Below are 13,512 nucleotides of genomic sequence, written 5' to 3'. Positions count from 1 at the left end.
TGAATTAGGAATTAAAATTAATGAACATTAGTACATCTGCAGCTATAGGTGACCTCCCTTGTTTCAGTACTTTTTCTATGATCCCTAATTGAACTTATAATTCCTCATACTTGTTTGTTTATTTGTGACATTATTATGGCTGGTGAACCCATGTATACCACATAAAAGAAAGAATGGTGCATCTGGATGTGCATTCTAACTATCAATTACTGACTCAAAAGTGTGAAGTGGCCATTACGCTTTGCTTTCAGCCTGTTACACAAAGAACAGTAGGAGAAGTGCTATTGCAATCAATCTAGTCATCATGGAAAATACATACATTGATTCCCATTTACACATGTAGAACAGCCATCACGAATTAACACCTTAGACTGTCAGCAAAAGATATAAGAGCGTCAGCAAAAAGAAATGGGACATAAAGAAGGATAAAGGTAGCATGTATTCTACATACTGCAGTATGCCAAAGGGCATCTGTCAGGTTGAAGTGATGTTAAATAGTGAACAAATCAAGCCCATAGCATTAGCTGTTTACTTGTTGAAGACATCAGACAGTCAGTAAGTCAGTCAGTTAGTTAGTCAGACAGTCAGTCAGTCAGTCAGTCAGTCAGTCAGTCAGTCAGTCAGCCAGTCAGTCAGTCAGCCAGCCAGCCAGCCAGCCAGCCAGCCAGCCAGCCAGCCAGCCAGCCAGCCAGTCAGTCAGTCAGTCAGTCAGTCAGTCAGTCAGTCAGTCAGTCAGTCAGTCAGACAATCAATAAGTCATAATCAGTCAGTCAGTCAATCAGGCAGATGGCCAGCCAGCCAACCAGCAGAAAATTCCATTAAGCAAAATACAATAGAATTCAGTAGCAACCTATTAAAAACATTTTGGATCACACGTAAAGCACTTTTGAACTTGTTTATACTTAACCAATACTGCCAAGGTGCATTGTGAGGCTGGTTTGGAGTGATCTTTTTGGCCAGAAAAGCCCAATTTATCATGATCTCTATGATTAATGTTGTTCACTAACCTTACTACACCATGGCCTCAGTTTATTGCCCTAAGCTCCTTTTCTCTTTGGTTATTGCTGTTGTAGGCCTCACGCAATTGACTGCTGCTCTCATCTTTAGTTATACTGCTGCTGCAGACCTCACACTATCAGTTGATTGTGGAGGGATTGGTAGATGTACAAGGCCTCAACAGCTAAACAAGCTGAGCTAACTCAGCATTATTCACTGCTTAAAAAAAAACAACAAAAAAAAACTACTGCATACTACAGTAGACACTCGGGCCAGAAAGTGCTACATTAATTGTAATGTACTAACTATTAAACTGTATCTAGAGACATACACCTAGCTTCCAATTAGTTTTTGTTCTGTGTTCAGTTAACAAGAACTCAGACCCACAATTAAACCTTTGTGCAATGAATGCAATCATGCATCATGCAATCTTTATGCTTGTCTCTGAGAATAACTACTTTGAATTTAGAAGAGTCTAATCTTGTATGACAAAAGGTATCACTATAGCCTGGCAGACTGTTTGTAAAATGATCTATAGCTTTTCAAAATGTAGTTTTAGATTGTCCTCTATACCCTAAAAGAGTATTCCATCTGCAAGACAGGTGTCAGCCTTGGGCATTTTGCCATAGCAACCACAATTTAAATAACTGCATAGCAAATTTACAAATTTTATAAATTTCTGTGGGTTTAAATTTAATCTGTCCTATGGAAAGACCTGAAGTAAGATAATTGATATCAGAATGATGAACATACTGAATAATATAGCCCCACATAATTCCTGGATACAACATACATAGTTTCTCTCCATAATTAATTACTCATTTTATAAGCATGCTTGTTTCAGCATAGATCCTCAATTATCCAAACTTTTAATTATCCAACAGTGAAAATGACTGTTCTATTAGAGTGTTTTGTTATAAATGAATGGGATTCAAAACTTCCAGCAGGCAATCAAGTTAGAATTTGAGTTATCTATTAAGTTGATGCTATCATGTTAGATCATCAAACATACAAGTGCAAACAGCTGTTACTTGCCTACCAAAAGTTGGGGATCAAATCTTTCAATTGTGGATGGCTGGTGGGAAAGGACTTTTGGATCCCTTAAATTAATATTCAAATACATATGAATACCACACGTATACCACATATATACACAGTAAACTGTTCCACCAAATGTATACCTGATATATGAAGCGTTAATGGTACACTGGTGTAGTCAACACCACCAATGGTTACAGTACAAGTGACAGTACCAGCATCTTCTGCAAGTAGATTATTACCAGTTACATTTTGTGTTGTCTGACCAGTAGGAAAACATGATGTAGTATTATGAGCACTGTTAGTAAAACATCCTCCAGTGTTCCACTGGTAGGTAGTACCAGCTGGTGGTGAGGGGTCCACCGTACATGTCAGGGTGACACTACTCAATATAGGATAGTCAAATGTATTAGCAGTAACTGGTGTACCAGCTGGGTTACTAGTAACTGGTGTACCAGCTGGGTTACTGACTATGGTGACTGTAGGACCTAAACCACAAACCATTATATACCACACAACAATACATTAGTGTACACAACATTAATAATAATTGTTAGCAATCATTATAATATGTATACAGTAACCAATAAAAAGTTAAGAGCTAGTATAAAGGTAACTAGGTATTAGAAATACAGCTGAGTATCCTTCTATTTACAATTGCGTTTACCTACAACAGTGATGGTGTTACTATCACTTCCAATAGGATTAGTCACAGTACATGTGTATGTTCCACTATCACTTGTAGTAACACTATTAATGGAGTAGTCAGCACGAAACACTGCACTAGTACTAGTATGAGTCACTGTAGTGATGCTAGTGGACTGTACTATTGGACCACCATCCTTCCTCCATGTGAATATGTCTGGGGGAGAACCTCGTGAGGTACAGGACAGTATTAGTGGAGAACCAATGAAAACCTTTATAGGTGACAATGGAGTGTCTATCATTGGAGCAGCTGTGTAGAGAGATGAAAGATGGTTAATGATGAGGTGATGGGGTACACATCACATGACTCACTTCTTCTACTAACGTACACACCCACCCTAATGGTCTGGTTCATCATTGAACTGTTCATCATGATACATGAGTAAACACCTTCTTCAGTAGTGGTGAATGCTCCACACTTATATAAGTTGATTACTCCTGGATATTTCATAGGATTTGCTCCACGTACTGCAAATGCAGGACTACCACAGTTTGTTTTCTGAGGTAATTGAGCTCCATTAAAGTACCATCCACCCAGTACAGTATAACTGTCTCTACCAGAAGGTCCCAGTCCAGTAGCACAACGTATAATTTCATTAAATTGAGCAAGTATAAAAGGTTGAGTAACAAATGAGTAGTCAATAATTTGATTGCTACTAACTAAATCTGTACTAACATTAGATGCTCCAAATATTGCAATACCTAATGCAGACACAATTGACATGAATTATACATTATTTCATATCATACACTTTGATTTACCATTAAAGTCCCAGTGCATTTATGGGGAAGAGGGAGGAGGCATCCTCCTCCTTACGTTAGCCCTAGGTTTTACAGCTAAACTCTTGACAATAATATTGTCCATATTGCCAGAAAAAATTTGATGTCTTCACTTTTAAAGTTCATACTCAAACTTTCCCAGAAGCTTCACAATGCACATTTGAGGGTGAACTTCACACTTTGTGCTCACAATGTCCACCCAATATTCAATGTTTAAACATGCATTCATTGCCTTCTGTAATTTGCTATATTTTCATGAAAATTTTTTCCTAATGTTTCATGTAAAAGTATTTTTGTATATATGATGTACAAGGATGACTGCTCTATTAGAGTATTTGATCCTTTACAAACATTTTTGTCTAAGAAATACTTGTACAATTTTTGCATAAGAAAGTTATTTTACAAAACTAAATTACAGTATTGTTTTGGTGTAAAATTTATGGTGAATAACACAAAATGATTGTTTGGTGCTCATGCTCTCATACCCTCGTGCTATCAAATTACAGTAATTAAAAGTATATCAGTGTACCTGATATATGAAGTGTTAATGGTCCACTGGTATAGTCAACACCATCAATGGTTACAGTACAAGTGATGGTACCAGCATCCTCTGCAAGTAGATTATTACCAGTTACATTTTGTGTTGTCTGACCAGTAGGAAAACATGTTGGAGTATTATGAGCATTGTTAGTAAAACATTCTGTAGTGTTCCACTGGTAGTTGGTCACTGTAGGTGTTGACTCATCACTTGATGTCACCCTACATTTCAGAGTGACACTACTCAAAATAGGATAGTCAAATGTATTAGTAGTTCCACTAACTGGTGTACCAGCTGGATTACTGAATATGGTGACTGTGAACTGGCCATCTACATCTACAGTGTATAATCCAACAGGTGAATGTGTTACAATATAATACTCTCAATAGCATCGTACCATGACGTATTTTTTTTGAAATACGTGAAGTGATTAGCCAATAGAATTAGTATCACACTTGTTTGTCTAAGTCCCTTGACAAAACCTGTAATACTAATTTGATCGGCTAAATAGTGTGGGAAGTTTCTATTTTAAGTAATGTCTTACTTGACAACTAGTGTTACCGCCTACAGTAGTAACAGTTGCTATGGCTGTTGGATTAATTTGCAATAGGACGGATGGCTGTGGCATTCAAGATTAATAGTTCTCGCATTGTAAACAGGAAGGAAATAGTGCTTGGCTTCACCTCGCACTATTTTACTCCTTCCTGTTTACAATGCTCGCACTATTAATCCTGAATAACACAGCCATCCATCCTGTTACATATACAAACACATATTGGGAACTTATAAACACTGTAAGATGTTGCTTGCCATACAGTACCATTATAATCCTACCAAAATGCCAGAAAAAAACGTCTGACCAACATTACCAGGCTGTCCACCAGTAAACAACTGATTCTTGCCAAGCCAGGTCCTTCACAAGGCCTAAAACTGCCATTCAGCTCCACACACCACCCAGAAAAGACATCTGTTGACAGCAGTCTCGAGTAGTTTGAGTGGTACTGAGTGTCAAAACTACTAATACGATAGTGTAGCTATCCACTGGAGGTATTAGTTTGATTTTCCTGATATCTGATTTGGATCGGTTTTGTAAAATCTGGTCACGTTTTATCTTTTGATGTGGTATGTACTATAAAAAAATATGTTACAGAAAAAGTAAATTAAGGAAAAATCACTAGGTCTGGAAATTTTTTCTGCATTCTTCACATTTTAGTTACATGTTTCTGACTCCCTGTATTACAGGCTTTAGCCTTCTCACAGGTCCCTAGTGGAAGATATAGCATTCACAGAATGAAAATAAGAGTTTTAAATTCATGTATGGGTCATTAAAATAATGAAACAAGGGAAGTTTCCTACACATGCAGACATAATACTAGTGGACATTTCAATCACTACTTCAGTTATTTGTATATTCCTGTATAAGACTGAAATAGGAATTAAATGTCCACTAGTATAGCTTCAGGTGTGGGTGATCTGCCTTGTTTCCATACTTTTGATTTCTATGACTTAAATTGTAAAATTCCTTCTACTAATTAATAAGTATTATTTCTTGCAGATAAATGTCAATACATAAGCACATATTCTTCAAAAGTGCCTGTGGCAAAAGTAGGAGAAAAATATGCCATAAGACAAAGCAAAAAAAATAATTGAGGGAATCAAATCAACTACCTCATTAAAAAAAAAGGCTTTTGCTGTAACCACTCTACTATACATCACATACAATTATAAAGTCAGTATAGAAGCATGCATAAGTTAGCATTTACTCACCATGCAGTCCACAGGGGCGGATCCAGAGTCTGGAAAGAGGGGGGGCACCTTGCTGTAAAAAGTTGAAGAGCAAAAAAAAAAAAGAAAAAAAAAAAAAAAAAAAAAAAAGGTCACAACAATAATAGCTAGTTATCCTTTACCAAATATATTATATCACGTATGTTATGTAAAATAAAATCCTATTTATAGCTTCATAAGTAAGCTGCACTGCCTCATGAACATTGTGACTGCTTTATTAGAGTAATTGACTGCTCTATTAGAGTATCTCGATCTTGTATGCAATTTCTTGAAGGGGGGGGGGGCATTTGCCCCAAATGCCCCATCCTGGATCCGCCATTGGTCCATGAGTGAGTATTGCTCTACATAAATGTAATAAATGCACTATATAGTTAGCACAGCAGCCAAGTCATGAGCATTTCATTTATCATTAAAACCATTTTGTTATGTGGAGTGGTTGGTGGGATAACTAACAAAAGAATACAGACAGACAGATAGACAGACAGATGGTAGATTGCACTGTTTCAGAGATAAGTACAGAATGACCAAGTGATAAATGGTAAATACAGTATGTAACCTCAATTTAGCTGTACAACTGAAGGAAAATTAGGAAAGCTGGAGCTACTTATTTTGTTTCACGTAGTCCCTGCAATTACATGCAAACAGACATGCAGGTGACAAACTCTTAGCAATTCTATTTAAACACTAAAATACAATACTGGGGGCAGATGCAAGGTTTGGAATGAGGCGAAGCACCCAAATAATGTGTATATACAAGCTGAGGGTCTGGTGGCTATAGGGATTTTATAAAATTTAATACTGAAATTTTTGTAAAAAGTAATTTTTGTGTAAAACTATCAAATTATGTTGCAGTAGTAAAATGTGCTGTCTGCTCACTAAACATGAGTTCAGCATAATAAGTTACAGAGGTGACTTCCATGAGTAGTTTACAGCATGACCCTAAAGTTTTCTGTGTTGTATAGTAAAGGAACTTGGAAGATTTGTGTATTGATTGCTCTATTAGAGTATTAGACTGGTCTCTTAGAGTATCTTGATGGAAATATCTTTGCATGGATGGGGACAGGCGGAGAGTGCATGAGTATATTCCCCTTGTGCCCCTCCATTTTTGAGTCCACCATTAAGTTGCTTTAATTGAACATCATTAAACCAAAATTTACATCGTTCAAGGTGTAGTGTAGGGGAAGGGGTGTATAGTTTGTCTGCACTTTCACAGGCTTTGCCTTCTGTGTTTTCCATAACTGGTAAACTTGATAACTAAATTAACATACAGCAAAAGTCAGGGACAGATCTACAATTTTACAAGGGGGCGCCACAGTAATAAAGAAATACAAGAAAAGAAGTAATAACTAGTACAGCATGCAGTGCATGTTCAGCATGTTCGGGAGGTACTTAGAGGTTTAGCCTTCTGAAATTGTATTAATTTTGGTATACAATTTTGACTGGGTTTCAGCTATTGAAAATTTTTGAGTAACTTAAAGATTATTAATCTACAGCAGTGGCTATGGTTTAAGTTTAAAGTTAACTTTCAAGGGGTAATTTGGGGGTATATAGTAGCTCTATGTATATTTTGTAAGTAATGTATATATATAATATATATATGTACTGGGAAATCACCATCGTGCAAAAAAACTGCCATGGCCAGTAATGTAACAACTGCTTTGAAAGATTTTTCAATTCAAGTAGGGAAGAGCAATGCACCACTATAGAATCACTTACAGTAGGGCCTGCACCTAATGTGCATAATTTTGAGTCCCCAATTTTGTGAGAATAATTCCGGAATAATAGGATTGTCACAGGAATAATTTTAGAACTATAGGACGTCCATGGGAATTAAGGGGCGTGTCTCTTATTGAGTAGCTAGAAGGAAAGTTAAGCTACTAAGAATGATATATATATAGCTGACATTATTATAGGAGTGCTGCAAAGTGCTGGCTGAAAAGAGGCTGAAAAGCTTCTAAAAGATTGATATCTATCTATCTTATTATTATTATTATTATATATATATAAAGCTGAAAAGTTGTCTGTCTGTCTGTCTGTCTGACGGTCACGCTGCTTACTCACCAGACTTGGCGAGAATCGACATAGTCTGTGCTGATAATGAAGCGCTCATCATCCGCCTACTCTAAGATTGTTATCACGAGTTCACGCGTGCTTCCGTTCGGTCTCTACAGCGCGTAGAAGGCCAAGGTGTAGAGAAAACTTGAGCAACATTCCTTTGAAAACCATAGCACATACTGTTCAAGTGGTAGAACGCCTGACTAGCGTGTAAGAGGTCGTGGGTTCAAATCCACATATTGACAGATTTTTTTCTTTCTACTCAGTACCTTTTTGTGAACACCTTTTTAAAACACGACTTTTAGCTCATCATATCTTGGCATGCAAAGCACGTATCGAGGCGGGACTTTAGCGAAATTAAACGCCCATCATCTGGCAACTCGAGTGTTGTTGTAGCAAATCAATACGTGCTTTTGTTCGCTCTTTATAGGGCGATGAAGGCACTGGTGTAGGGAAGGATCACTGAAAAGTTGAGCTACATTCCTGTCAAAACCACTGATAAACAACTGTGGCGATTTGTGCACCTCCCTTAACCCCAAGTTATTATAACCAGCCAGGGTTCAATCCCCGCCTAGGTCATAACTTTTTTTTTCACTTTTGGGACCTTTTTGATGCACCTTTTTGCTCTATCTGTTCCATGCAAGTCTTCATCTACAAACTCTTATGATCAGTTTTTCAGCACTGGCACTGAATTACCTCACATAATAGGGACTCTTATAGCACTTTTGGGACAGGGCAGACAAATTGCCAACATATTTGTCCATCTGTGTGTTGGTCCAGTGTGTTGTATTAGAGTAGGTAAAAGCTTCTTTCACCAGTATCCAGAATATCTACATCTTTGTTTTAAGCACATAGGTGTGCACTGACATGAAAAACTGTTTGTTCAGACTTACCTCAATACTGCTGTAGTAATAGGCAGCTTGCATGATTGAACAAATACTACTGTGCATCTGAAAAAATGATAATACTGGAACCACGCAGATCCATAGTTTACACCGAGGAACTGCATCTGACCTGGCACAACTGTTTCACTATCCTGCTTACATGCTTTCACTCTAAAGATTCATACATTACCTTATTGGTCAATTACACTGCAGGTGTTTCAAAACTGGGTTTTTGTATGGCAAGAGGTATATGTGTCACTGCAACATCAGAACTGAAAGTGCATAGGACAAGTTCTGAACTTTTGCTTGCCATGCAGTAACTATAACTGCAAATTGTGTTGACTTTAAATTATGCTCAAGTTCATTTCTCTTTGTGACAGTCAGTAAGGTAAACATCAAAATGTAGAAACTGAAACTGTACTGTGTGTACACAACCTGTATGTAATGTAGGGTATACTGTATACAATTGCCTTAGCTCGCATGCAGTTTAACTAATTAGCTAGCCTTGCATGCATGCTTCACTATAAATTATTATGTACTGCATAAGGATCATGTACTTTAAAGCACTATCGACATACATGCTACATAGCAAATATAGGACACTAATATTTATGCTTGGTTCCCAATATATTAATTATTATTGTTGCATTAGTTCTCATGTAAAGCAGCAAAGGTTTCGTTTGTTCTATACAGCACGTTGAAGTCACTGGTAGGGAAGATGCACTGAATAGTTAAACTACATTCCTGTCAAAACCACAAACAATAAACTTTAGTGTTTTGCATCATTAATGACATAAGAAAACCTCATGCTCTTTAAAAATGTGACATCACCATGTACCCTACATAGCTACATTAGCAGTGCTGGTGTTTAATGCTTAGTCCCTCTTCGTGGCATTAAAATGTTTAATGTGGAGATGGTCCTGCACATAGGGCAGGTACCAATACTAGTACTCTAATAAAACGCTCAAATACTTTAATAGAGCAGTCAGGTCATTTCAAGCTAACAATTTGCAGTCAGTCTCAGGAATTTAACTGCATGATTATCTACAATTCTGAAGCTTGTACATCTTATACTAGTGTATCTTCTTCAAGTCTTTGAGTATATTGATTGATATCATTATCTTAGTGTGTAGCTATAGCTACAGTTTAAATACACTAGCAGCCAATAATTGACAGCTCTTGAATTATTACTACCATTCTTTTTTTGATTAACCATCAAATTATGATGAACAAGGTGTATACAAAATAAAAGCAAGTGGATCCTCAGACAACATGCAACCACACAACTGACCGGTAATTGGGTCAGCACGTGGGCATGGCAAGGATAAGAAAGACTATTTACACACACACACACACACACACACACACACACACACACACACACACACACACACACACACACACACACACACACACACACACACACACACACACACACACACAAAATTAATTACACACACAAAAATTAATTACAAAACAAATTTAAAAGTAGTCTGGGTTGACAGTCCATTCCTTAGAGCTTCGACCAAAGGATATCTGCTGAGAGGCAGATATTGAAGCTCTGGCCATCTCATTCAAAAGTCCTCTAATACTATAGCTTTAGACATAGATAATGCTTGCTGGGTGAAATAAGTTACGTCCTTGATTGCATGAATAGACTTAGGTTGAAAGTGACCCAAAACACTGACTTCTACAGTTCTATAGCAGGTAGAAATATTCAAACGATCCAGCTCAGCCAAAAGTTGCTGATATTCTATTTGCGGTCATGAGCCGATTCGATGTGTCTTGTTACTGCACATAGCTTTTGTTGTAACTACTTATATGGTTACAAAAATGGTAGGTAAGATGGAATGCTTCATATAATGGTTATTAATTGATTCTTGGCAAAACTCCTTATGAGCATCTTGAAAACTAAGTGACTAACTACAGAAACTGAGAATTATTATGGAATAATAGGCTATAGATACAAGAATAAAAAAAGAATAATAGGAGAAAATTTTGAGAAATTCTGGAAAGAATAATAGGTAAAATTTTGAGCACATTAGGCTCAGGCCTAAATTCTGGTCTAACCAGTTACATCTAGTTTGGTACACCAAAGGGATGGTGTGCCATTTATAGTGGTGAAGAGTAATACAAGTAGAAGAAAAATTTAGATTCACCAAGTATAGAATTTAGGGAGTCTGAGGGACAGACGCTGTATAGCCCTGTTAACTTTAAGGATGTGTAAAAGTTTCACAGAATTGATGATTCAGTTGCAAAAAATCCAAACATCAAATTTGTTGTTAGAGGTAACTTTTTTTCAAAAGTAGCAGTAAGAAATTGATTGTTTATACTGACATATAAACATTTCAACTTACAGGGTGTAGCAGGATGTTTGGCACAATAGTGATAATAGTAGTACACATGTCAACACACAATTTACCCACCTATGATTAGCCATAGTTTAGATTTAATAAATGATTAGTAGTTGACTGTTCCATTAGGGAATTCTAATTTTAAATTGCAGGGCCGCCCACCGGTTGGGGGAAACTGGGGCATTTTTCCCTGGGTCCCAGTCTGAAAGGGGTCCCAGGAGGCCCCATGAAGGGCCCCTTGAACACCTGTTCAAAAGATCGATATACTCTAATAGAGCAATCACAGTATTCTTCAGGGGAGGAGTGTAGCAAGCTTAAAATAAGGAAATATGGTTGGTGAGGGGTAGCTATTGTCATTGTCAGCATGTAATGACCTTTTTTTTGGTCTTCAATTTACAGTTTGGTGAAGCTGTGATTCAGAATGGAAACCTCCTTGCCCCTGGGGTCCCACTTTAACTCTTTGTTCTTGGCCCCTTAATTTCTCTGGGTTGCCCTGTTTAATCCTTACTCATTTGACCACCTCTCCTCGATGATTATTCCCCTTACTCTTTCTATATAGCTCTCCTGCTTAACACTTAACATTCTACTAGGTTTCTAGTTAGCACATAGTAAAAATTCTGAAGGGAGGTGCCGGCTTCAGCTCCCCAAGCACCCCCTCTAAATCCGCCTTTGTAAACCCATCAAAATTTAAAGCAAGTGGTGTAAATGAGGTCAGCATGTAGTACCAGAATAGTATCACACAGTAAACTATAGTCTCAATAATGCACAATAAAAGTTCCTTGAATTTTATGGCACAGTGCGCTCCCTTCTCATTTAGTACAGGCATGTAGTAAGCATATATGGCTACCAGAATTAATTGTAATACTGTGATATTGCATACTGCACATCTGCGTGTAATTATCACTGGAGCAAATATTCACAGTGACTAAGGCCATATAAACCATAGATTATTAGGAGTAATAACAAGAGTCCATAATATATAAGTAAGGGTAATAATCTACTTGTAATTATATTATTTATACTTGTATTATTATGAACTCTTGGTAATAATCTGTGTAGCTACAAACTTAATTGTTAGTTTCTCATCCCCTCTTGCATTTGCTTGTTAGCTATTACAAACAAAGACAAAAATACAGAAAAACAACACCAAAAAAAACAAAACATGATACGCAACAAATTACAACAAACATGACACACATATCAATTTACACATAAGTAATTATACAGTTGATGTCGGAAAGACTTTGGGTTGCGATCCTCTGTGATATAAAGTGGTATACTGTTCCAAAGAAAAGTCGTATTAACAAAAAAGGAGTACGTATTTCCGTGAATTAATGGTGGACTGAGGAGGAACTAATGACAGGTGAAATTGACAGGTAGATTTTTTTGAATTTTTTTCCTTTTATTTATTTTTTTTCCCGGGGTATCCAGCACCCCTTGCCACCACCCCTAGCACTAGATGTTGAAGTGCTAGCCAAAAGAAAGACTAAAATACAAGTTTTACCTAGTATACCTTTTAACTAGCTAGAACACTTACAGTCTAATGCACCTATCAATGTTATCCCCCACCTCCCCCCTCCCGGGCGTAGTGGGGGAAATGGTGGGGATTTGACTTTTTGAAAAATCAAATTCTCCACCCACTGGGGAACAACTAGTGGTCAAATCTCCATGTAGTATCGCTGGAATAAACTTTAGGAAACAGATCAATTCTTATAGCTCGCAAGCTAAAGCAAACACCTAAAATTTCGAACGGTCAAATGCCCCACTACGGCACTAGTGGGGCAAAATTTCTGATCAAATCGGTGAAAATCCCCCACTAATCCCTTAGTAAGCCCGGGAGGGGGGTAGTGGGGCTTAACATTGATAGGTGCATAAGTAAACTGCATTCTGAGTCATTATAGCTATCCAATTCAACTATTTAGATGATACTCCACCAATGTTCTGAGGACGACTGACTTGGACTTTACTTAAGTTCAGTAGTGATCTAGGTAGCTAGTGTTGTTGTAGCCTAGCCAGCATACTGAAGTACGTAGTCTGACAATGTGTAGTCTGTAGTCTAGTACTAAGCTAGTTAGCTAAGTTTGTTCTTGTAGTGTCCTTTTATTAAACAAACGTGCTATCTAGTTAAATTAAAAAAATAATCCGCTAATAGCTAGCTAGCTAATTACGTTTAGTGGTTAATAATTCAGGGAGTGCCGTAGCCGCTAGCTACGTAGCTATAGCTAATTAATTTTCATTACAATAACAGCACAGAATATAACTTGTGTGTACAAACAATGATTTACCTTCGTTGAATAATAACACAATTACCCACAAGAACCAAGTGAATGAGAGCTTCATCTTCATCACAATTGGGGTCCGTATATTTTCGGTTACG

At 37.3% G+C, this 13,512-nt stretch overlaps 1 protein-coding gene across 2 annotated transcripts in view; it reads right to left on the bottom strand.

Moving 5' to 3' along the window:
- Positions 1 to 13,512, bottom strand: part of LOC136255732 (basement membrane-specific heparan sulfate proteoglycan core protein-like) — a 29,399-nt gene extending 15,887 nt beyond the window's left edge. For both annotated transcript variants that reach the window (XM_066048573.1, XM_066048575.1), the window contains exons 1-5: positions 13,421 to 13,512; positions 4,049 to 4,393; positions 3,052 to 3,441; positions 2,702 to 2,989; positions 2,178 to 2,522 (exon numbers count right to left, since the gene is read on the bottom strand). In XM_066048573.1, coding sequence (XP_065904645.1) covers positions 2,178 to 2,522; positions 2,702 to 2,989; positions 3,052 to 3,441; positions 4,049 to 4,393; positions 13,421 to 13,481 — 1,429 coding nt within the window. In that variant the 5' untranslated portion in view covers positions 13,482 to 13,512. The remainder of the gene's footprint in view (positions 1 to 2,177; positions 2,523 to 2,701; positions 2,990 to 3,051; positions 3,442 to 4,048; positions 4,394 to 13,420) is intronic.

The sequence above is a fragment of the Dysidea avara genome, chromosome 5, assembly GCF_963678975.1.
Source record: "Dysidea avara chromosome 5, odDysAvar1.4, whole genome shotgun sequence".
Taxonomy (NCBI): Eukaryota; Metazoa; Porifera; class Demospongiae; order Dictyoceratida; family Dysideidae; genus Dysidea; species Dysidea avara.
Note: the sequence above shows the minus strand (reverse complement) of the source record. Positions and strands in the feature narration are given on the sequence as shown.